This window comes from Podarcis erhardii, assembly GCF_964252035.2.
Source record: "Podarcis erhardii genome assembly, chromosome: 6".
Taxonomy (NCBI): Eukaryota; Metazoa; Chordata; class Lepidosauria; order Squamata; family Lacertidae; genus Podarcis; species Podarcis erhardii.
The window spans coordinates 42,330,779-42,357,088 of record NC_138510.1 but is presented as its reverse complement, the minus strand read 5'-3'; the positions used below and the strand labels follow the sequence as shown (position 1 = coordinate 42,357,088).

The following is a 26,310-nucleotide window of genomic DNA, read 5'->3' as shown; positions in this document are numbered from 1 at the left end:
AGTTCTAAGTGAGCCCTGTTGTCTGAAGTGCTCTCCTACCAAGGTAGCTTTATGAAGATGTCCCAGCAGAGGCCAGAAGCCAACTGAAGGCTGGTAAGACCTGTTGCATGGTTGGTTCCACCTGTGTAGAGGAGCTAGCGGAGTTGTTAAAGGGCCTTCACTGATCTTGTAGCCTTCTGCAAGGCTGATTCCTAATCTGAGTCCATCAATGGAGGCAGGGCTGTGTTCTGTGTCCAAGAGGTCCCCAAATGCAATACTGGCTATTCTTCCTCTGAGGAAATGGCCTTAGTGGAGTTCTCTCTGCTTCGTGCTGCAAGGTCCCAGAGTCAGTGGTCATGATACCCAAAGATATTTTGAGTGGACTGGCCCATGAGGGACACCTGCACCTTACATGCATTCTTTTGCCTGTAGCACGTCCTGAACGTCCTCGTGATCTTGAACTAACTGACCTCGCTGAAAGGAGTGTGCGGTTGACGTGGATTCCTGGCGACGACAACAACAGCCCTATCACAGGTCAGCACTTGTTCCTCTACTTTGAAACTCTACAGGTGAACAGTGTTGCTGCTTTGCTTTGGTTTGGTTTCCTTTCTAAAAGTCAGCTGGCCGATAATTATGTTGCAACTTTAGCAAGCCTTCACACTCTGCTCTTCTAGATTACATTGTGGAATTTGAAGAGGATAGATTCCAACCTGGAAGTTGGCACAACCATTCCCGTTACCCAGGAAGCGTGAACTCTGCCATCCTGCGCCTTGCACCCTATGTCAACTATCAGTTCCGAGTAATAGCTGTGAACGAAGTAGGAAGCAGTTACCCCAGCTTGCCTTCTGAGCGATATCATACGAATGGGGCACGTAAGTGCTATTTGACTTGAGTGGGTGGGTATATTTGAAAGGAAAAGAACACTAACATAAAATTATGCAATTGTAATGTACGCAAGAACAAGGACAGATAAAAGAGAGAGACACTAAGAATGTGGATTGTGTCACCCGTTACCTTTTTAGCTAGCCCATATTTGTCACCATGTGTGCTCTTGAAGCAGTAGTGGCCAGTCTCAGTTCCCTGGAAAGTGTACCTGTGAAATATATGCATGCACCTGTTTGTCATGTTGTCCCATTACATTACATTTAATGTGTGCACATAAAAACATTTTTGGTGCATCTTATCCATGTCATGCAGAGATAGGGAATCTGCAGCCATTCAGATGCTGCTAAGCTGCAACCTCCATCAGCTCTAGCCAGCATCACCAATAGTTAGGGAGGATGTGTGTCAAGTCCAACAATATCTGGAGGGCCACAGAATTCCCATCCCTAGTGTAATGTACAAAGCAGCCCTGAGCTTCTTCTGAGTCGACCAAGTATCTTTAGGCTAATGGGCTTTTGTCAGAGATCCTAACAGATATGTACTGGCTTGGAATTTTAAGTTTAAGATTTTGGACTGTAGATGTGCATGGAATGCAAGGGGAACCTCACAAATAAATACTTTTCTCAAATTAGGGAAGTGATGGGCTGGATTTTTTTTGTACAAAACATCAAAGAAGGCATGCTTCTGTTGTAAGGACAAGGCTTTTCTGCATCTTAATTTACTCATAACCCTTTGTTTAAATATGTGGTGGGAAACATGACCTCATGGGCCATAAGCAGCCCTTGACCAAATTCCAGGCAGCCTCTGCAGCTGATTAGTTCAGGCCAGTGTTAACAGTAACACAGAAGGAGAGAGAGAGAGAAAGGGTAGCACACATAGAGGGAATTCTCTGTAGTGCTGTACACCATAACCACTTTCTCTCTAGCCTTACCAGCATCAGCCACTGCTCCAGATTGACTTTTTTGAGGGGGTTAATGTCCCTTCATAGTTTCCCCATCTTTGTTTCAAGTGCTTTTTAAACAACTGACATCACCAGTGTCATAGTAACTTTAAAAGTTTGCTTTGCAAATAGCTTTTGTGGTACCATAGCAATTGCATAGGTCTTTCCTTTTGGCAGAGGCTTTATGTGGGTCTCCCCTTTGTGTTCTAGCCTTCCTATGTGGAAAAAAAAGAGATTATTGCTTTAGCAATATTGCATGGTATAGAAAAGCTTGCGGTAGCTGTGTTGTAGCATTCAATGCTTTAAAACAAATTTCATGTTTTAATTTATTTCAGGTCCAGAAATTAACCCCACAGGAGTTAAAGGAGCAGGAACAGCCAAAAATAACATGGTGATATCCTGGACGGTGAGTTAACATGGGAGCTGTTGTTTATAGCACATTCTTTTCTTGCATACAAGGTTTGCATTCCATGGCCTTTGCTGCAATAAATTTTATCACAAGCTAAATAACTGCATGTGGTTTACAAAAATTCATTGACAGTAATGTACAAAAAAAATTCAACACCTTCTAATACTTAAATGATATTTACAATGCCAAAATAATAATGGCATGCACAATCCAATATCTCAAAGCCAAACAGTCCAAATATTCCTGCAGCAAGTCCAAGAGAATAACTCTCCAATGTGTATACTTGTTGCTGGTGCAATTCATGTAATTGGAAACTGTGCAGTTACCTGGATGCCTTTTGCATTTGTTATCTCTAAAGTGATATTATTATTATTATTATTATTATTATTATTAGAATTTATATACCGCCCTATACCCAGGGGTCTCAGGGCAGTTCACAGAATAGTCTGCTGCAGTGAAAACAGAGTGTCCTGTGACACAGTAAATACTCAAGCTGCATATTTGGGTATAAGCTTTTGTGGGCTAGAGTCCATAAAGGCTAAGAGGAAAGCTCGAAAACACACATACAGAGGGAGGGAGGGAGAATCTGCCAATGGAGGGCAACATTTCATGCATCTGTTAAAGTAGATTCTAGCATATGAAAGCTTATGACACCATGGGCTTGTTAGTCCTGTTTGTTTTTAGATCCATCTATGATTCTGTATCCTCTGGAGTCACAGAAACACTGTTCAGGTGGCAGGGATAGCAGCTGGTGTTCAAAATTAACAAAAGTAATAATGGATTTCTTAATTTTTGTGTATCCTTTAAGCCGCTAAATGCAACCCAAGTTTACGGCCCCAACCTCAAGTACATTGTGAAATGGAGAAGAAGAGACACCCGGGAGAGTTGGAACAACAGGACAGTAAAGGGTGACACCAACCAGTTCACTGTTACACAGACGCCCATCTATACACCCTACGAGATCAAAGTGCAGGCCAAAAATGACTATGGGGTTGCTATGGAACCTGAGACCGTCATTGGCTACTCGGGGGAAGATTGTGAGTATTCTTATAGATGTAAAGAGATTGGGGTACCAAAAAAGACTCCACCACTGGTGGTCTTGCAATCCAAGATCTTAAATGTGATTGGCTCTGTTAACAGGAGGCATTGAATTCCAGTGCCAGGCACTCTGGAGAATGAAACACTCATGTAGAAACTTCAGAGGTCTCTGGAGTGCCCCAACAGACCATTTAGCTTGCATGCCCATGAACTCATCTCTTATTTATTTAAAACACACATATCTTCTTTATTTAAAGCATTCATAGAATATTCAAGGCAAGCTAACAGCACACATGAAAATCAACAAAACATGCCAACCATGAATAACACACTATATCAGAGGCAGAGCAGCAGCAGACAATATAGTTACTAGGCTGCCTCAGCATTTTGAGCTTTGAAAAAGATATTATTCCATCTTACGGGTCTAGAACAGACTCGGAGAGGTTATATGAACCAGCTGTAGTAACCAGCTTCATTGTCTGTCTAACAAAGGTAAGTAAGTAGATAAATAACATTCATATGAATGGGGGTATAAATAAAAAGTTACATGGATAAATACAAGAGAGTGTTGGATGTAAATTGTGGGTACTTGGGCTCAAATCCGTATTCACTTTTACACTGATTTCATCAGGAGAGTTAAGCATAGGCTTAAACCTTTTCCATTACAATCACTGGAATGTAGAAGTGCTTCATTCCACCTTTAAAAGGCATCCATCTTCCATAACTTTTACTCCTATTCACTTCATATTTTTATTGCTTCACAGGAGGTTCATTCTTTTGCTGTGTTTTAAAAGGGAGGAGGAAGCATCGATCATGTAGACTTAAATGATTCTGAGACTTCTGAACACTCGTACCTTGCAGTCATGCTGTTGGTGGAGGGAATAGGGACTGTTAACACACCATATGGTAGCGGTTTTATTCACAAACAAACCTACATGGGAGTCTTGGTCAATGGCCAGCATCATTTCTAAAGTCAGCTTGGAAACAGGTGTCTGTTTATCTGTACGACAGTCCCAGACATGCTGAGACTCTAGGATACAACTATGCAGTGAGCTCAGTGTTCCAGTGCTTGGATCATCAGTCTGGTGCTCTCTGCCTGATTTTAGCTCCCACAGTTTATGATTCTTAAAGAAAGTTTCATGCTGGAATTATTCCCAGTGTTCTCAGGAACATAAGAAATTCACCTGAGTCCTCAAAACTATAATCCCCTTTTATTATTCCATAACAAAATTCAGAAGTGACACATGAATCATATCCTCTGCGACTATGTTCTGTGGCAGAGGTGGAGAACATATGGTCTTCAGAATGTTGCTGGACTACAACTTGAATCCTTCAACATTGGTCATACGCTGGCTGGCTGGGGCTGATGGGAACTGGAGTCCAACAACATCTGGAGGGCCATAGATCCTTTCCCCCTGTTCTGAAATCATATCCCGAAACAAAACCAATAGTCACCAAGTGAATTATGCCCTTCAGCAGCTGCCAGATAGGTCTACAAGGCACAAAAATGATTGCCAGGTATTGAAGTTAAATCTATATGTGATGTTTGTTTTGGTCATTGTGGTTCTCCAGCAATCATCTTCAAGAATTGCTGAATAAGCCAACTCTCAAAAATATATTGTTCAATTTGAATTAGAAGTGTAACACATGCCAAGAGCTCTGTCAGGTTACAAGGTTTAGAAGTAGATATCTAGTGATCAAAATCAGAAGGAAGTGGTTGTTTTTTAAATGGCAACCCAAGTTAAAGGGTGTTCAAATGCCTCCTGAAAATTGGGTGAGTATCTAGGGAGGTCAGGTATATTCTACTATGTTCTACCAGGGTGTAAAGAGAGAGGGATCAATCTAGAATGCCCTGCTTGTCAAGTCAATATGTACAAACCTGGTTTATGAAGAAATCTCAGTTGATTTTAGGGATTGCCTCTTTACTGTGTCATGCCACAATCTTGTTAGCATCTTTACTCTAGGTCAGGCTTCCTCAACCTTGGCCCTCCAGATGTTTATGGCCTACAACTCCCATGATCCCTAGCTAGCAGGACCAGTGGTCAGGGATTTTGGGAATTGTAGTCTCAAAACATCTGGAGAGCCGAGGTTGAGGAAGCCTGCTCTAGGTTCTTACAGGCCTTCTTGGTCAAAATCACCTTGTGGATTGTGTTCAGAAGGCTCTAGCAAAGCAAGGCAAATACTGGTGTCATACACTTCCACGTGCTCTTCTTAAAATGATTTTTTTCTGTGTAATTTTGTATAGATACAGATTAACAACGTAAAAAATAACTTGCAACAACAAAGAAATAGAAAGGCGAAGTAAGTGGGGGAGGGGAGAAGATGAGGTAGGAAAGGAGGGATGTACGAAAGAAAAAGTGCTGCAATACAATGGGGAGAAAAGGACTGTGGCAGAAAAGAACTGTAGTCGCTCCTTTCTTGCTTTGCAAAATAAAGCTAAGTAACAGTTGCATGCAACTATGAATGACTTCAGGACCAAGGACAGCGTAACCATCCTCACAAAAAGTGATTGCTTATCAAAGCTTTATCAGCTTGAAAGATCACAGAATTCACTTCTATTCCTATTAATAAGTAGAGCAACCCTTTCCTTCCAGGTTGTATGTAAGGTCACAGTGTGTAAATGGGAGTGGGGAATCCATTCTATAGTAAAATTTTGCTGCACCAGAAATCACAACTAGTTCACACATCAATGCTGTGTTAATTAATTAACCATTTGCAGTGGGGAAGGTGAGAAAATGGGTAAACTGGTGCTGTTGATGATGTTTTCAGTTGTGCATATCCTTCATGGCTGCAGTTCACAAGGGGGCAGGGAGGGGGGAAGATGAAGAAATGCCATCACCCTCAACTTAGTAGTCTGCAGAAAGAAATACAGCATGGTGTCTGGGTTTTCTTCCAATTAAAATGTAACTGTTCACTTAGGGTTGTCACATTTCAAAAAGTGAAAATCCGGACACAAAAGTTGTTGAGCTCGGGGGGGGGGGCAAAATTGTTGTTGTTTTTCAAAATCTCCCCCAAAAAGTTGACGTTTTGGGGCTATTTTTAATATTTTTAAATTCACCACCAAAAAGAATGGGTTGCCATATACCTGGCTTTCCGATTTTTGTAAATTCTGCCTGGACGCTATTTCCCGGATATGGCAGCCCTATGTTCACTGCAAACTGAAGTACTGTTCTCAAACTACCCAGATACATTGTATGTAAACTTGCATCCAGTCAGTTGCCTGGTAGACTTTTTTCATTTTGTTTTGTCTTTTGTTATCTACGTTTTTTGCTATTATCTGTGCTCTACCCAGTCCTGGAGGAAGGGGCAGTAAGAGCAAATCAGCTGTCCCCCACCACACGGTGTTCAGCCACAGGAAACACTTTCCAGCAACAGCTGTTTCCCTCCTCATTGGCCTGAGCATCATATCCTGTCCCCAGGGAATGGGAAAATACATAAGCAGGTTTTTCCTCCCATCTGCTCTGTAGCCCAGCCAGCCTGCTTACCAGGAAGCCTCTCATCCTGCTGGGGTAGCTTCCTTGCTGTTTAAAGAGGAAAACACTTTTTTAAAAAAGGAAATGAATAACAAGCAAGGCAATAAACTGCTTTGGTATTTTGAACAATAAGAAGCTACAGTGGTTGCAGTAACTGAACAAGTAGAATCTATTTTACCAATGAGATAAAGTAAAGAACTTTATAACTCCTGTGAGTAGTACAATGCAGGCATTTTCAAATTCTAATTGTAGATGACTAAGCAGTCAATAGGCCAAATGCTTCCCTGGAAACCTCTTTGCCTTTTACTTAGGGCAGAGTGGTTGTGTGGGGTTAGTTTGTTTTTATGGCGCTGAGTGATATGAAACAAGCTTGGTTGTTCATGGCATGTATACTTTCTCACTGTTCTATCTTATAAACAGGTTTTGCCGGGGGGCGGGTTTGGGATTGTTTCAAAAATCAGTAAAATCTGTTTGAACAGAAGTGCCGAGAGAAGCAGCAAGTGTCTAAACCACTGGTACCCGACATGGTACCTTCCAGGTGTGTTATTGAAGTGCATCGGCCCATCTCAGTGCTTTTAATGGTTAAGGGTAAAGGGAGTTGCAGCTCAACAACACCTGGAGTCAAATATGTCTCTGTCAGGCCACCAACTCTCCTTAAAGCTATGGACAAAATGTTTCTGCACTTATTCCCTGCAACAGGAGTAATTTTTCTCTGGGTTAACAACTGCTGGATAAAGAAATTTACCTCAACGGTTCCTATGGAAATATTTCCCATATCAGTATTCTGCAAATATCTCTCAAAGAGACAGTTCTGAAGCTGAAATTTAAGACTGCTGCTCGCCTGTGCTGTGAGGTGTTCTCCTCTTAAATGGGCATTTCTCCATCTGAAATTGCTTACTACTGCTTGTGGGGACTTTCAGTTGTAAATGATTTTATGGGTACAGCATGAACTTGATTTGTTGTGAATCGAACACCTCTGAATTGAAAAGGCATTTGTATAAATCTCTAGAGTTGCCAGTTTTCTGTTTGTCAGGTGAACTGTGAAAACCTATGAGGGCACTGTAACATTGTGAGTGCACTGGTGAGGTAGGCAGAAAAGAGAAATGTGAGAAATACAGGAAACTGGCACCAGAGTAGAATGGATCCCGCCATCATGCAAACGCTTGTCAAAAATGTGCACTTGAAATTGCTTTATATCTCCACATGATGGCAGCAATGTTTAAGAGCAGCCTCCTGTTTACATGATTTTCTTTGGGTAAACCACTGCAGCATCTAGGGAGGGAAATGGGGATTTTCTTCAAATTTCTGTGTATGCTTAATATCTGCTTTGCTTTATTCTTGGCAACTTAGATCCTAAGGCCGCTCCCACTGATATTAGACTCAAAGTTGTAAACAGCACAGCAATCAGCCTGCAATGGAGTAGAGTGTACCCGGAAACCGTCCAGGGACAACTTAAGGAATACAGAGTGAGCAAAACCCAAACCCAATCACATTAATATGGCTAACAACCAACACTAATGATGACTGGTGGTTACATTGTCTTTTACACAATGGAGATGACATGAAACACCCAGAAATTGCTAAAATGGCATTGAAGACTATTATTATGTAGACAATAAGTATTTGCAGTTGTGTTGGTGGGCGGGTGATAAAGTACAGATGTAAGGGCATTGTTGAGATACAGAAACCAAAATATTATTACCAGTTGTATATATCCTCTCCACCCACTTCAAAGAGTTTAGACAAGGAGACTAGCCTTTTCCTTGAAATTTAAGCAGTTTTAAATTAGTGTGCCAATTGTGGTTTCCTCCAAGAATCCACCAAAAAAATAATTCTGTGATTTGTTTTGAAGGGTTGCTTGGGAGGGGGGGTAGGGCTGGGGGAATGAGGAAGGGAGACCAGAGAGACAAAGCATTTTTTTAATTGCTCTTTTTCAATAGGGAATCCAATCCAAGTTCAATTTTAGCAATTCTTCATCCCCTATTTTGAAGAAAGCCTGTTTTGATCTTTTGAATGTTAATTGGCTTCTTCCTGATTCAAAATCATGAGTTTGTACTTAGCCTTGAATTGAAAGCCAAAAAAGTCTTCATTTCAAAGACTTTACATTATGTGCAAAAATAAATTTGATCTTTGCGTTTATTACAATTTAGATTCTCTGTTCTTATGGACTGGCACATTTTTTTAACCTGTTCTATTTCATGTTCTAAAGTTGTGCTATTGAGAGATATTTTTCTACCATTTGGAAGTCAAAAATGTGCTTCCCATAAGCATTAGAAGCCATGTAACATTCTGATCATGCATAGGGCAACACATCAGGTACCTTCCTAGCCAATCATATCCAAAGTACACACTATACATTCTAGACATCTCTAGGGAACTTCTAGACCAGGTGTTCATTGAGCATTCATGCTGATATGTTTGTATGGAGGTTCTACAAGGTTGCCGGATAGTGGCTGTTACTCCATACTTTCTAGAACACTTGTCAATTACTTTTCTTTTTCAGTGAGTAAAGTAACAGAGTAATTGTACTAGAAAGTGTGAGATAACATATATATTTTTCTGAATGAGCAGCCTGTCTGGAAGCACCCCTAGTTGTGAACATCCAGTTATTGCTTAGTCAGTTAGAAACAGAGAGTTCCAAGTAGCTGCTATCTTATGAGGTCTTTCTGCTTACAAAATGAAAACAACAAACTGTTTTTAATGTGGTTAAGAAAATCAGCTCCTAGAGCAGTTTCCCCTGACTTCTGTGTCATCCCCAGTGTGTATTTAGCATGTCATTAATCAATACACTAAAGTTCTGTTTCGGCCTAGTCAGAATTCAAGAATTGTGCTCAGGGATAATAAAAAATGTCTCCAGAAAGCCAAACATGTTCTGTCCTCAAGTTCATGTTTTTTTCCCCTCTGTTTTCTGTCTTACCAAACAGAAAGCAAGCAAAAATTCACACAGATCAGCAGCGAAATACTTTCTTTCAAAATTGATTTATATCACTGCCCTGGGATCTTTGGATAAGTGGTGGGATATAAATCTAATAAATAAAATAAATAATAAAATATATTTGAAGCATTTGCACATTTCTCAGCTCTGAGAATTTTCATTCATAGGGTATATTTTGTTTTGTTTCTGCCTCTGTACTGGAGTCTGGTTAAATATATATATATATATATATATATGCTTTCGTAGATTTTCACGGGTACAGGAATGCAGGTTTTGGTGTCCTCGGGTGTCTTCCCGTGTAAAAGTTGGGGTGTCTAGGCGACGTTTCGACGAGGTCTCACTCGTCATCTTCAGGCTGGTGCTTTCGGCTTCTTGTTACTGGAACAGAGCAGGATCTCAGTGTTTGAGTTCCTATAAATACTGTAGAGGGGGTGTGGTGTATAGCCTCCAATGTTCTGGGCAGAGAGGAAGTTCCCAGGCTAGTGTGCCTTTTCTTCTTTTGTTCCTTAATTACTTGAGAGATATCTTGAGTGATATCATGAAAGAAACAGGACACGAAATTAATTTTGCAGATTCCAAATTGCTCTTTAACACGGAACATCACCACAAGAGAATAATCATGGAAGCCATCGAGATAGAGAAACACCCTCACAACATGAACAAGCGTGACGACACATCCCGCTTGCCAGACATCTGGAAATTAGCCCTCCCCACAAAAACTGACACCAGATCCAGAGGCACACAGAACGCCAACACCAATCAACCACACCAGACCCAAACCCAGACCCTCTCCACAGATGAATTACAGACACCATCCAGTAGCCAATCCATGGTGGCACCTCCGGATGCTGCACCACCCTGCAATCCCTACACAGATCTGGCTGACACAAGCCACAAAACCACAGCTCGCCCCTATACACGAAGCCAAGCCAGAGCACAACTAAGTACAGTACAGCCATCTTCTCAGGAAAACTCTTCACAAAGTTCAAGAGGTCAAGACACAAAGACTTTAACAACTAATCCACACCTAATGACCCACCTAAGTGGTACTCAGGATATCACTCAAGAAATCACTCAAGATATCTCTCAAGTAATTAAGGAACAAAAGAAGAAAAGGCACACTAGCCTGGGAACTTCCTCTCTGCCCAGAACATTGGAGGCTATACACCACACCCCCTCTACAGTATTTATAGGAACTCAAACACTGAGATCCTGCTCTGTTCCAGTAACAAGAAGCCGAAAGCACCAGCCTGAAGATGACGAGTGAGACCTCGTCGAAACGTCGCCTAGACACCCCAACTTTTACACGGGAAGACACCCGAGGACACCAAAACCTGCATATATATATATATATATATATATATATATATATATATATATGGCCATGAGTGATTCTTGACAAATTAAAATTTCATCCTACTACTACTACTACTGCTAATAATAATAATAATAATCAGTGAGAGATGAGGGAAGACTGCAATTTGAAGCCTAGAAGCCTGGTCTTTGCTGAGGGGGCAGTTCTTTGATAGCCACTGCATAATCTGCCTAAATGGTCTTGACCAAGAGTCAGCTTCCATATGTCTCAGTCTCCCCATCTGTAAAATGAGCAATAAACAGTATTGACTTCCTCCTCTCCTGTGGAATGGTTGGTGAGATCGAACTAATCCTTGTGTGGAAGAAGATCCATAGTGACTTTGTTCTTGAAATCCAGTTAACACTCAAATGGGGAAAACATCACTCACCTTGCATGTTTCTTGAAGGCCTACTTCTGGAGAGAAAGTAGTTTGCTGAAGAATCTATGGGTCTCTAAGAAAAAGCAGTCTATGGGTTTTACTGGAGACCGGACACGGGGCATAGTGTCCCGACTGTTTCCTTACAGCAACTACAAACTGGAGATGGTTGTAGTCAACGGGAGAGGAGATGGGCCTCGAAGTGAAACTCTGGAGTTCACAATGCCTGAAGGAGGTAGGTCTCTGCATAATATTGGCCCAGCTTGGCAGAATCCCGTCCTTTTATGTGTGAAATAAGAAAGTAGAACAGAACACGGTCTTATTGAGAGCCTTAGAGTTCCTTAGGTTCTATGTCATCAGTCCTGATAAAGACTTCAAAAAGGATTTTCCACTTGAAATGAATAGTTAGGCTGGCTTCAGCTGCCAGATCACTGTGTGCTCCTGCAGTGTGGAGCAAGGCAAAAGTCAACACAGTGAAGCCCTAAGGACTGAGACTGTTCTGATTCATGGGATTGTTTTTCACCAGCTTCAGACTCATAATACATAATAGATTATGATAGACAAATGAATGCACAAGGAAACTAACTGAAAATGGGTGAGTTAGGCAGAGCACGATGCACTGACTTTTGACACCAGGTTTTATTTCTAGCTCTCCTGTTTGTCCTCTTAAGCATTCTCAGACAAGTCTCTCTTAGCTTTATTCTGTAAAATTGGAACAGTCATGAGATCCATTGCCGCACGTGGCAGTATGATCTATGGAAGGGTTTTATGTTGCAATTACTACCTAACTCTACAAATTCCATCTGATTCTTAACATACTCAAGGATAGATTTTATGGTAGAATTGAGAGTACTGCCTGTATTTGCTTTCACAGCTAGATCAATAGCTTTTCATCAGTTCTCATAACTAGCAGTGAAAGCTTCTTTAATGTTTACAGTTGCCATCTCATATCACTCTAATGGACCATGCTTTGACTGATAAGCACCAGCGCCTTTATGATTCTAGAGATACTTAAAACCACAGAATTGCACACCAGACAGATATCTTTGTTCTTGAAGATTCTTCCAAGAATTCATTCCAGTTGTAATTTTTAGAAAGTGAAATCCTGGGGTTCCCCCCCCCCCAGCTGTTGCTGGTTTTGGTAACTGGATTGAATGAAATCTGATTTCTGCCTTGCTAGTGAGCCAAATTGTGCATTTATATGTATCACACAGAAGCTTGAACTGGGTCCACTGTTTGAGTGCACTTAAAAGGTAAAGGCACCCCTGACTATTGGTCCAGTCGTGACCGACTCTGGGGTTGCAGTGCTCATCTTGCTTTATTGGCTGAGGGAGCCGGCATACAGCTTCCGGGTCATGTGGCCAGCATGACTAAGCCGCTTCTGGTGAACCAGAGCTGTGCACGGAAATGCCGTTTACCTTCCCGCCGGAGCAGTACCTATTTATCTACTTGCACTCTGACGTGCTTTCAAACTGCTAGATTGGCAGGACCAGGGACCGAGCAACGGGAGCTCACCCCGTCACAGGGATTCGAACCGCCGACCTTTCGATTGGCAAGTCCTAGGCTCTGTGGTTTAACCCACAGCGCCACCCGCGTCCCATACTTACCTACTTGCTAAATGATCTTTTGCTATGCATAGAATTATACTGGTAAGCCCTGGAAGTTTCAGCATAAAACTCTGACCAGCTGCATATTGGAAAGGCATTTAAAAAATCCATTTCATTTCATTGTAATGCAGGGAGGTGAGAGCCCTGCATCCATCGGGTCAGTCAGCAGTTCCACACATATGTGGATCTCATCCAGGCAGCAGGCAAAGGAGGATTAAAAACATCTGTAGGAAAAGACCAAACACCCACACAAAGAAACAGCTTCACAAATGATTGCGTTCCTAATGCATTTTGAGCAAATCTCCTTTATCGAGGAAATTTCCTTCCAAGCAGTCTTTTTAAGAAGCATGGACGGAAACTACCTTTATAAAAGCAATTTTCTTGACATCATTTGTGAAGCTGTCTTTTTTTACTCTCTGACCCATATACCTGCCCATAAAGGGCGTGGCAGGAGAAGGTCTTTCCCCAGCAGCCTCTTCCTACATACTGCAATACCCTGCTTGCGAGCCCCCACTGTACGACTCATCAACATCAATAGGACTTAGATGGCCTTGGCTTTGGTTGCATGAAGCATCATGGATAAAATGTGGCTCATGTTGCTCAAAGTTGAGTGTTGTGATTTGTGCTCAGATAAGCTTTGTGTGCTTTGAGCATAGGAAACAGAGCTGGTTATGGTGAGGGGCTTTAGCTGTGATGAAAGCAAATGGGCCAAGAAGGCACCATTCCAAAGAGATAGAATGATGAAATCCACTTACATATAGTGGTGCCTCGCAAGTCGAAAATAATCCGTTCCGCGAGTCTCTTCGTCTAGCGGTTTTTTCGTCTTGTGAAGCATCCCTATTAGCGGCTTAGCGGATTAGCGCTATTAGCGGCTTAGCGGCTATTAGCGGCTTAGCGGCTTAGGAAAAGGGGGGAGGGAAAAGACTCACAAGACGTTTTCGTCTTGCGAAGCAAGCCCATAGGGAAATTCGTCTTGCGAAGTGCCTCGAAAAACGGAAAACCCTTTCGTCTAGCGGGTTTTCGTCTTGCGAGGCATTCGTCTTGCGGGGCACCACTGTATTAGGTTATCTGTACAGTTCCCGGCAAGGGTAAGGACTGTAGGTTTTTAATTATATGAAAACTGCATCTGGCAATAGACAAGCTCATAGGAGTGGCTTAGCCCACAGAAGGAAGCACAACACGTGCACCAACGACGAAATTTGTACAACTATGAAACAGTAGGATAGGTTCCTGTTAATGGATATCCAAGCATGATTGTGTTGCACTGAAACTGCATCTTATACAGCTCCTACCAAGTTCTCCATGCCACCAGACTCAAACTTTTCTATATGCATGCTCTTGACCAGTCTGCCTTCTAAGTTACCTTACCTTGTACGTCTTTTTCCTCTTCCCTTTTCTCTCTTGGACCCATCTTTCCCTGAAGCACCCAGTCCCCCAAGGTATTTCCGAATCCGCCAACCAAACCTGGAAACCATCACTATGGAATGGGAACACCCTGAACACCCCAATGGCATTCTTATTGGATACACCCTTAGATACCAAGCCTGTATGTCCTGTGCTTGTTTTTGTTTGTTGTCTCTTTATTAACCAGGATTTAGAATCTTAATTTATCTGGAATTAGAAAAAACAATACTAATAAATCAGTGGAGGGGAAATAAGGAATTCAGGATTTAGAATTTCTTTGGGAGTTGAATTGCATATCTTAGTGCAGGAGGATTTCATAGGAATCACTAACAGGCTAATTTCCAGATACATGTGACAAATTTTCTTACTGATCATTTTGATTCTATAGTTAAATGTTATTTACATAAGAAGATATTTCCAAGAATATGGCCAGTGGCACCTGAAAATGTACCTCCTTCCCACCCCTTGATAGAATTTGAACAAGCATGCATCTAACTTCCTAAAATCTCCTGCCCCTAACTGTTGGAAAATGCATGAACAATGTAATTTTTGCTCAAATAATTAGTGCGAAAGCTCTCCACCATAACAAATCCCTGACTTGAAAGCCCCTGCAAAACTAACATGGTGTATTATCTTTGGCCTACATGGGAGCTAAAAGTTTAATTAGCTTAATTAAAATTCTTCCTTCTTGAATGCATAACATTCCCCAGCCGTTTTTGCTTAAAAGTCCTCTAAAATGAACATGCCCCATTTTAAGCAAAGCCAGTGCTCTTTTCAGGTGTAATCCTAGACTGAGAAGTGGTGAGATGCATAGCATAGCATGTTTCTCAAAACAAGACTGAAGCCTACACAGCCTGCCTCTCTCTCCAGTTAATGGATCCAAAAGTGGCAGAACAATGGTGGAAAACTTCTCTCCTAATCAGACAAAGTTTATACTCCAGAGGACGGACCCCATATCACGCTATAGATTCAACCTGCGTGGCAGGACCCAGATTGGGGAAGGTGAGCCTGCCACAGGGGAGTCACCACTTCCGCTGAATGAAGGTAAGTGAGAACATGATGCCAGTGTAACTGGGGTGAGAGAGGTGTGCCCTGCCAAGCTGGACATACAAGCTTCATCCAAGAGTATTTCAAAATCCACACACGCCTCTATAAAAACCAGCCTTTGATGTGTGAGGTCTTGGCCTGCTGTAAATTGAGCAAGAATCATTTGCAGCCTCTTAAATATGCCCCCTCCCCGTCCCACAAAAGTAGCTCTCTTAATCATTGCCATATAAAATCCTTATCAAAACTACTTGTGAAGTTCCATGTAGCTCTATGTGGGAGTTCTAAATTGTGTGATTAACATTGTGTGGAGTAGGAGAGCACCCACTGGCTCCACTCCAGCTGTTGCTTCCCCTGCCAGTCCTGACCACACATCAGGGGAAGACCTGAGAAATGTTGGCTTTCCACTGGATTCAGAAGACATCTCCACATGACGTTAGTCACATGATTTAGAATGTCCACACAACAGCTTTTGGAGTGACATTGATGCTGGGGGTGACAGGAAGTACAACCACCTGGAGTTTTTAACAATCAAGTCGAGTATAAATTTTATGAAATAAATAAGTACAAGTGCCTCATGCTGCCTGTCCTTTGCATCTCTGCCTCATGTGAAACATTTCAAGTCTTCATTTCTTTCCCCAGACCCTAGCCTGTCCCTGTACTGTAGGCATACTCTCTTTTTTCAAAAGGTGCAAGATAACATTGATAAAAGATTCCACGTCATTTCCCGCTGCTTCTCCTTTGTGAAATGATTTACCATAAATTATTTCTCCTGCTATGTGAGAATACAGATTTCCCTACTATAAAAGACATTTTAAAAGGATTGTGTGTTTCAAAGGAACAGCTGATAACAAAAATTGCAAAGCAGCTTTTATGCAAAACCTCTCAATTTTATCCTATAGTCAGCTTTCCTTTAAGCTTCTATTAAGTACTTTTTTCAGTGCAAATACTGGAAGAATGAGCTTTTAATAACCTTTGTTGTTCATCAAATGTATTCAAATGATTTGAATGTGTTTCCTTTTTACCCCAGCCACATTTTTAAATAGCAGTGCTGTCCTATGTATTAACGTTTCCATTGTGTTTTATTGGTGTTAAATTCAGTATTTATATTCAAGAATGATGGATTTAGCTGTATTATTTTTAAATAATGAGTTCATTGCAGAAAAGCAGTTCAGGGGTATCATATATATCCTGCATTGTTTTTTCAAAATAGTTAGTTGCATCATTTGGGTCTAAAATATATCTTTATCCAGCAGGTTGTTTGAAGGTACCAATGGCTAAGCATCATTCTTGGCATACAGTTGCTAATTTTAGACAGGGTGGACTGATTTAAACCAAGGTGATTCAAATTATTTAAATAAGCAAGGAAAAGGCAGTCATTGAATCAAGTTTCCCATTTATATTTCATCTCATATTTCCTAAAGTGTGATGCAGATCTGACCAGTAGACCATGTTCATTTACAACTAGTTAAAGCAGGAATAGGGGAAATGTAGCCCTCTGGATGTTAGACTCCAGCTCCCATCATCCCTGACCATTGGCCATACCAGCTGGGGCTGATGGGAGCAACAATGTTTGGATAACAACAACTTCCCTATGTCTGAAACAGAGCATTAATTATAGTATTGTTTCAGTTTTGCAACCAGGCCTTGCCTCCCATAGTCAAACAATATGCATTTTGCATGTTTTTCTTTTCTTTTACCAATAGAAAGAATATCTTTAAAATATTTCCGTATAGATTCTTTCTGAATCTATGCAGATGACAGTTTGCAAGGTTAACAGCACAATCCTACATGTTTACTTAGAAGCAAGTAGCCTTGACTTCAAAGGGGCTTTCTCCAAGTAAATGTGTTTATGGCTGTATCCTAAGGATAGAAATGTAGGAACCTTCACACCCGTACAATGTGGACTTCGCTTCTTCTTTCCAGTATTGCTCCTTTCTGCTTCACTTGGCCCAGCCGCACCCTCGCAGGGTGGGGGGTAGGGGAGTAGCAAACGAAAATGAAGTGCTTGTGGCTTATAGATCAAAGCAGTACTCATTGTTACTGGGCAGACTAAAGCAGTTTATTTTCATCTGGCAAAGATAAAATGCCTATGTTTGGTAGGTGGAGTGTAAATCTTCATTAGTGAGAAACGATCAGCTTGGTTTTTCATTTACATATAAAAGCCATCTTTATTGGGTAGAAGACATGCGGTTAGAGAGTGACTGTAGAGTTAACACACCACTGTAACTAAACCACCACAAATTATGAGTTTGCAAAAAAAGAGAGAGAGAGAACCTCAATAGGCTCCTTGGGTTTGGCAAAGGAGATGTACAGTAGTTCTTCCACCACTGGCCATCCCACTCACTTGCCTGCATGGAATTCCTTGTTGCCTAGAGCAAGCAGTTGATAAATTCAAGGGTGGATGAGCATGCCTGTAGCCTCATTACTTAATGTGAAACTAGATGATTATGAGAAACTTAGTATTTATAATTTAGTTATTTTTCAACTAAATACCTGTGTGTGGGGGGTGGTATACCAATTTAATAAATAATAATTTAAGTTTTTTTTATTTTAAAATTAATCATCATTTTTTTAACCCATTCAAGTTTTTAGGCAATAATAGTAATTCATTCTCTCTGTCTACATCTCTCTCTCTCACTTTCTGATTCTCAAATATATGTTTGTGACATGATTTTATCCAATATTAACAGGTTTCAAAGTTGACTAACATGCCAGTAACTGTTTGTGTTTGGCACTGCTGGGTCTTTTGCAAAGTAGATTGCTTTACTTGAGGTTTATTTTTACCTTTAAATGTACTTATTTGTAATAGATTGCCATTCTTTCAATGCAATAAGAGCTAGACTGTAAATCGGGAAAACAATTGCTTGATAGGCAATCATTTTCACCATCACCACCTTGCTTGCCATAATAATTTCAGATTTTAAGCAGCTCTCAAGTTTTTATTTTACTGACATTAGCATCCAGCTTCTTGTATATTGTGTTGATTGGCTCACTATGTATCTGCCCACTCACAGGTCCATTAAGTATAATTTTCTCCCTTTTTTGAAACTTGACATGTTTTTCACGTTAGGGTATACCAGATTTGCACTAAACAAGTAGAGAAGAACTGGCTTTTGGGCAAGCAGGCTGGACTGATGCTAGCTTAAAACAACAGCTCAAGAGGGGGAAAGGGTTTGAACAGAACCCCATGACTCCACCACCACCAGCACCCCACATTATCTCTCCTAGCTTCCAGCCAGGTTCCAGACTAACCCCACTCCCAAACTAGGTTCCTTGCTCCTAAAAAAAGCATTGCAGGTTTTATGTCCTTCCTGGCCTTTTCTAGCCTTTTAGGAAACACCCAGGCCACTTGGGGTCAGTAGGCACACCCCTGGCACCATGGCATCTCCCTTTGCTTACTCCCTTTTCCTTGGCAGTTTCACAGCAGTAGAACAGAATTATTTCCAGTGGTCTCTGGTTGGAAGATCACCTTTTCTTTTACTAGAACCTATATGAAAACAACCTTACATGATAATGCAGTACTTTGGTATAGCAGTCGCCATTTTCATCCCAGAAGTCTCGTGGGAATGACACTTTGTCATCACCTACTGTCGTTCCCAGATAGATTCTGGCAGAAGAAAATGGCTGCCAGCAGCCTGCTGGGAAGAGCTTTGTTTGCTACCTCGGGTAAGTCCCTTATTTTTCTGCCCTTCATGACCCTCTGTCCAGAAGACACCACCTCTCCTGTTGCACTGCTTACAAAATAAATGCAGTGAGGGGGCCATTTTGTTCAACCAATGATGCTGCTTGATCAAAATACCCATCCATTCTGAGGGAAGCGAAAAGAGAGAGAGACTTTTTTTTAAGACTAGCAAAAGTTCTTAGGGGTATTGGACAAGGCTGCCAGTTGGCAATAAAACTCACTGGGTGACTTTGGGCAGATGCTGCTGGGGCTGTAGATACAACAGTTGCTCTGCCATGCAATCTCTTCCCCGCCTCACCAGGACAGAACTGTGCTGCCCAGAAGACAAGTATTTTTGCAATGAGATATTAATGTACAATTAAGACTATAATGTAGAAGTTTTTAGAGGATAATCTACAATATGTTCTACAATTATTTCTTTTCATTTATGCTAAGGAAATAGTGCTTTCTAGAGAAAGGGTTTCCTACATGGTATCAGTCTTTACGGTTGTATATACCAGGGAATGAAGACTAACAAAATCTCCCAACTGTTGGAGAGTTATGGGAATGAGTCATGGGAATGTGCTTTGTTACAACATTAAGCAGTTACATGCGTTTGAAAGAAAGAAGACAGAATGTGAATACTTTTAATTGAAATTGTATATCCTTTGTTAGCTTTCGTAATAATAATACATTCTTCTGTAAGGTGATCAGCTTGCACAACGTAAGAACATCTCTGCAACTTGATATACTATTAATCAGGCTTAAATACTTCTTATTGATAGGGAAACCTATAAAACAGAGGCATCCAATAGCCTCCTGAAAACTGCAAGAAATGAGCTAGAGATGCACAGCCTTTCCCATCACTGCTGTAATCAACAAACGACCCTCCGTAGGAAAATGCCACAACTTGCAGACTTGTAATAGGATAAAATACTCTTTGTGAAATATCCGTCAAGCTAAGTGAAAGTTCAGTAGCCCTCTGGGAAGTGAGTGCAAAACAAAGCTGACTCTTAATATTCTGTAACGTTTCCAGAAAGACCCCCAAATTCAGCTCAGTCTCTCACATTATTTAATGAGCTGTTGCTTTTTATCTCCTGAATGGCAATATGTGGGAAAAGTATTTCCCTGAATACACATTTTAAAAATGAATCGCTTCCCATATTTCTATAAGTGGGCAGGTTCCGGGTATGTTATATATAGCACTTGCTGGTAATGTTATCAGATATTTCTTCCCATACTGTATTAAGGGGGGGAGGGGATAATGTTCTGGTTGACAATAGCTAGTGAATGCACTGCAACTTTTGAACTCTGAAGGTGCTTCCCACACTAAATTTGGATTTTTCTTAGAATTTGCAAAACTGCTTTGAGGAAGAGTGGAGAATTTAAATAATGGTTCAGAATCTTATTTCTAGACACATTTTTCCTGGATTTGTTGTATAGCATCTATGCATTTGTTATGTTGCTGGTAATTTGAATTAGCCCAAGAGCAATCATAGCAGTCTAAAAAGGCTTTCTTGTAACAATTTCTGTAGAAGAAATCTGGGGAGTGGTGAATTAGAAATTTTTCCTTCTGATTTGCAGCAAACCATGGTTTGTCATTTCAACAGAATGTGGCAAACTGTTGCATGCAAACCATTGTTTACAATCAAATTGGGATGCCAAACCACAGCTAGATTCTCATTTGAGATCCTAGTTTTATTGTAAATTATGGGTTCCATAAACCATAGTTTGCCACATTTAGATGAAATGAAAACGTATGGTTTAGCACAAATTTGAAGTAAAAGCTTCAAATCTGCACCCCTTGTGTTCAGTGGAGAAAGGAAGGGGAAGGAGGAACAAGCAAGCCTGAGACTTGGCTAATTCTCATAATTGACAAACCATGAATTACTGTTATGTCTGAATTGAGGCGATTACTCTATTGCTGATGCTGTTTGCATCACAGTAATCGAGTCCAGTGTCTCCCAGCCTTTTGCATTAAAACAACAACTATACACACACACACACACACACACACACACTCATATAAAATAAAGATATTCTGAAAAGGTCTGATATACTCAAAACTACTCTTTCTTTCTCCCAAACCTTTGCTTATCTTTCTAAGATACCCAAGTATAGTTGCTTTGCCACAGAGAGCTAGAGCTCTGTAGGCCCTGCAACATTTAATGGAACTTACTGAACAGTTTGAACAACAAAGGTGGTGAACTGTGGCCTTATGCTTAAAAAAGAAAAAGAAAAACACCCTCCTGGTAGCATTCTAGTAGCCAAAGTCCTCTTTCATTTTCATGCTGAATTCTACCCATAGCTGTCATGTGTTAAAGTGACAGTGTGCAGACTGCCACCAGATGCAGAAGATTCTTCATACTGTGATTATTGTTGCTTTGTGAGTGTTCAAAGCAGTGTGCGAAACCCCAAACTACATTGACTTCTGCATGTGGTGTCGGTAATGCAAGACTGCCTCAGTGTATGTGGCAACACAACTGGAATTCAGCAAAGTTTTCATAAATACTGTAGTGATCTTGTGGGTCGAGGGAATTGTCCCTCAGTGGAATCTCATGAGTGAGGTTTTGCAGGATCTTCAAATAAAAGCGGAGATGTGTACCACTCAGATTATTAATGAATGTTGAGCAGTCTCCGTAGGCAGAACGTTTAGGCCCATCAGACACTCTGCAATACGCAGCTAAGCATTTGGAATTGCACAAAAGCATGTTGCCTAGAGGGAGCCTTGCCAATTTTCTTTTCTCCTACCGATGCAGGGGAGGCATTTATAAATGGAAATAAAGATCCAAGCCACAGCTTCCATTTCTCGCAGACATTATTTGAGCCAGGGGATGCAAATGAAATACAGTATTCCTGTGGTTATTTGCATTGCCTATTGTCTCATCCATCATAAGTGTCTAAGAATCGATAATGAGCTTGCAGCCAAGTTGCAGTAGAATAGAATTTGTCCTGACATTTAGGGGACTCAAATGGAAGCAGACAGGATGCGAAAGACCCATTTTGTTGAATTTAAAACCACAAACTGCAGAACTTTTGCCCCAAGAAATGAAAATAAGGTGAAGGAAACCAAATCAGCTGTGTCTCCCTGTGTTGGTTTGGATGGTCATTTATGGTAAAGATTGGCTGAGGGTAGCCGTGGAATATGGAGGACTAACACACCTTCTCTTTATTACAGCCTCAGCCTGCCATGTTTATGCTGTGGTTTTATATATTCCTGTGTTCTCTCTTTCCCTTCTTTCCTCATGTTTCCCTTCCCTGTGTTTGGCGCTGCACACTCTGAAGTTCTTCCAACCTCAGGTACTGTACCAAGCTGGCAGACTACACAGGCATGATGGGGGAGTGTGAGCTGAAGGCTTGTCTCTTGGGAGCGCTGGCATTATATAAGCATGCACCAAGTTAACCCTTTCAATGGGGGAGAGAATGTATAAACAGATGCATTGGCAGATAGCCTCCTCTTTCTGATGTAGGGAATGGGTCCATTGAAAGGGTTGACCATAATGTTTGAGCTGCTATTGCTGCTGCTGCTGCGCATGTATGCATGATAGGCTTCTGCATTTTTTTTAATTATTTTTTTGCTGTTGCTACCACTTAACAACACTGAGATACAGAGAAGTTGCATGTGTTTATGCAGAAAGGGGAGAACCGAAGGCTGTCTGGTGAATGAAAGGCTCAGTCTTCTGCAAATGTGCAGGCCAGAGGCCCCATCCTCTGCTTGCCCCATTCCCTCAAGCTACATGTGTTAAGAGCATAAGAAAAGCTTGCTGGATCAGGCCAAGGACCCATCTAGTCCAGCATCCTGTTCTTACAGTGACCAACCAGAAGGTGAACCATCCGTAGGAGAGTTGCTCCATGAGTGGACCAGGGTGCTTTTCCAGGGAAAAAAGACATCAGGTTGCCTCTCCCTACTCTAGATCCTAGTGTTAACAACAGTCTATAATAGGGAAGAGGCATTTTTAAAAAGAAGAAAACATCCTCCCCAGGTTGCATTTCAAAGTTATGTTCATTATAGCACCCTAACCTATAACCTGAGAGCAGCTATTGTTTTCCACTATAAAACTGTGAATAAAAGTGCCCTAGTTTTGGAAATGTGTCTCTCTGGAACAGCATCCATTTTTCAGTTGCATCATAGAAAGGTCCACATTTGCCTTTGGTCACAACTGGAGGTGGGAGTTGTTTTGTTCTCCTGAGACTGTTAGTCAGACACAAAGCAATACATTTCTGGCTGACAGGCAAAAGGGTAGCACCAAATTTCTTTTGACAGCAGATGACAGAGACTGTCTGCTGATCAGATTGCAGGTGCCAGGAGCTTTCTGTAGCCCAGCTTGTGGAGAACCAAAGAGTGTCCCTGAACCCTTGTGTCCCCAGCACTCAAAGTTTGTTCACCGCAATAATAAAAGCAGTCCCCTTTTGGCTTGGGAAATCTCAGTTGGCAGGAGTCACAAATACAGAACTCTGGGAAATGAGAATGCATTTTGGTGCCCTTGGTATTCTGGGGTTAGTTGAATCCTGGACAAGAAAAGGCTTCACCCTCTCATTGAGCTTACAGAAGCTGCTACATTCACAGGATGAGAGAGAAATAATTCACTCTCTAGCCTTCTTGCCCCATCTAAAGTCTTTGTTTGCATTGGATTTGAACATTTTAGTAGGGTTTGGGCTGTATTTCCTGCTGATGCTTTCCCCTGCCATATTTTGTTGTAACTATTTAATTGATATTACTTTGCAAACTTACTTTCCTTATGTATAGATCCTCCTACCTTTTTAACTGTATTTTTATTCCCAGCGATACAAAGGGTAGCAGATTGATTTATTCTTGATAATTAAAGAACCAAAATTATATTTTTGCTCTAGGTTAACCAAGTGCCCACACATTTTGGGTTGCGCTTGGCAGGGCTTCCTTGTGAGTAATTGTGCATCAGCTCATGCTTTTAAATTGGATCAATATACATTTTTTGGATCAGAATACATTTTTTGCATTCATTACTCCTCCCAATTATAATTATAATTATAATCATAATCAAGCCCTGTAAAGTTGGTAGAGCTCAGAAGAACATTGAAATACAGGGTATGTAATCCAGCTGCAAACTGCAACTTGGAACCCCATTTTAAAACATGGGCAGCACCTCTCTCTGTCTGTCTCTCTCTTTCTCTCTTGTCTCTCTCTCAGACATGGCTGAGGCTGGCACTCTTGAGATCTTGAAACTCCATGGAGTTGACTCATTTGCCTCTATTGCTGAGTTGGTCCTGGGGCTTGACAACCAATGATAACATAGGAAGTTGCCTTATACTGAGTCAGACCATTGGTCCATCTAGCTCAGTACTGCCTGCACTGATTGGCAATGGCTCTCCAGGGTTTGAGGCAAGGATTTTCCAAAGCCCTACCTGGAAAGATCTTGTATTGAACCAGGGACCTTCTGAATGCAAGGTAGATGTTCAATGATTGAGCTACAACCCTCCTCAAATTTGCCGCTAGTGAACTGTGATTACTGTATTTGTGGACCTCTGATGTTAACCAAACTCATTACTGAACAGCACCAATAATACCTGAATCTAATCTAGGCTCTATTTGAGCATGTATGAATGTAGCATTATATAGGCCAGATTTGGCTTCACCCTGACCCATGTTTTGTTTGTGCAAATAGCAGACAGATTTTTACTGCTTGAAGTCAGACACATCCCACCTTGGAAAGGGAATCGTAAGGTTTTTGTTATGCTTTCCAGAAGAACTACTATGTAGCAGAATTCAGATTAGAATTATGAGATCTAATAATATTAACAATCAAACCTGGAAAGTGTCAAGAAACCCAACTCTGACAATTTTGGAGACATAAAATTGATAGAACCAGAGCAATATTCTGTGCAATGTCAAAACAAAAAAGCCTTTTACTCAGACTCTAAAGCTGACAGTTGCCCTTTAGTCTAGCATATTTTGTACTGATGTACAAACTGAATAGAACAAAGCTGTACATTTAGATGGACCGAAACTTCAGGGGTTGCTGGACCACAGTGTGAAAACAGTTGCATGGCCTACATAAAAAGGGCCTGTCCAATTTGGTTTAAAAGGATGCCAGTCTAGCACGGCATACATTAAAATTATTAGCTCTTATGAGTGGTGTTTTGCAGCTCCTACAGAGTAAATGCATGTGTGGTTGCCAAGATCCTATGAATGTTGACATGTGCACTATGAGCAAAAGGCTCTTAGTTCCATGTTTTCTTTATGATGTGATATTAGCCACTGTATGAGCTAGACCTAAGGTTTACATTAGGGACAGGGAAGGATTTGACATTCCTCACGCACACTTAGGAATCCAGCAGTGTGTTCTGATGAAAGAAAGTGGCTTATTAGAGTTGTCTGCCTTGCTCTCCTGCAACCCTGATTTAAAGGATTGTAGTTTCATTTGCTAAGGATAAATCTGGATCAATTTGTTTTTTGTTATGCAGTACAACTAGTCCATAAGTGATTGATTCTGGCTCTTCTGCTAGAGAAAAGCAGTTTTGCTAATGTGTAAGAAGTTACAACTAAAATCTCAGGAAGATCTGACTCTTGAAAGAATAAGTTTTAGAATTTTTGGTTCTGTGCCTAAGAAGCAGCAGCCACTGGTTTCTGTGGAATAGGACTGGGTAGCACATTTTTTGGGTTGTTGCTTTATAAACTCTACCAAGTTTATAAAGCAAGCTCTTGACAAATTTCTTTGTCAAGAAGAAAAAGACTGGATGTCAACTGGTGGAAAATAAAGAATTTGCTAGTCTTTCCCCATATGCAGAAATGGGAGATAAATGCTTCAAAATCAAGGGTAGAGATTGACATGAGGATAATGGCTTGTATTCAATGTCACGCTAAGTAACCATCCAGCCAGCACAAGGATTTACACAGACAACAGGACTTTCTCTCCTCTCTCCATGCAAGGCCCCTAAATTTTTCCTGCAGGTTCCCTCACTCTCTGGAGCATATTTGGAGAGGGGGCAGAGGGGCAGAAAGTCCTGTTGCGCAAGCATAAATCCTTACGCCAGAGGGATGATTACTTAGTGCTATATTGATACAAGCCTAAAATGATTAGCGTTTCAGCAGAACCATATTTCAGTCCTCACATTTGTGGTTCATTCAATTTGGCACTTATATCACTTACTGAATGACTACATGTCTGCATATTTATTTATTTATTTATTTGTTTTGCAGTCGTTAGACTTGGAGCAAATTAATGGGT

General features: G+C 41.1%; 1 protein-coding gene across 14 annotated transcripts in view; it reads left to right on the top strand.

Annotated features, from left to right (window-relative positions):
- NFASC (neurofascin) overlaps positions 1-26,310 on the top strand; it is a 180,121-nt gene that overhangs the window by 120,472 nt on the left and 33,339 nt on the right. For 4 of the 14 annotated variants that reach the window (XM_081866288.1, XM_081866294.1, XM_081866296.1 and 1 more), the window contains 10 exons: positions 412-513; positions 654-851; positions 2,137-2,207; positions 3,019-3,247; positions 8,072-8,187; positions 11,417-11,621; positions 14,417-14,539; positions 15,268-15,441; positions 19,045-19,110; positions 22,391-22,405. In XM_081866288.1, coding sequence (XP_081722414.1) covers positions 412-513; positions 654-851; positions 2,137-2,207; positions 3,019-3,247; positions 8,072-8,187; positions 11,417-11,621; positions 14,417-14,539; positions 15,268-15,441; positions 19,045-19,110; positions 22,391-22,405 — 1,299 coding nt within the window. The remainder of the gene's footprint in view (positions 1-411; positions 514-653; positions 852-2,136; positions 2,208-3,018; positions 3,248-8,071; positions 8,188-11,416; positions 11,622-14,416; positions 14,540-15,267; positions 15,442-19,044; positions 19,111-22,390; positions 22,406-26,310) is intronic. The other 10 variants (XM_081866300.1, XM_081866299.1, XM_081866292.1 and 7 more) reach the window with 6 other exon arrangements.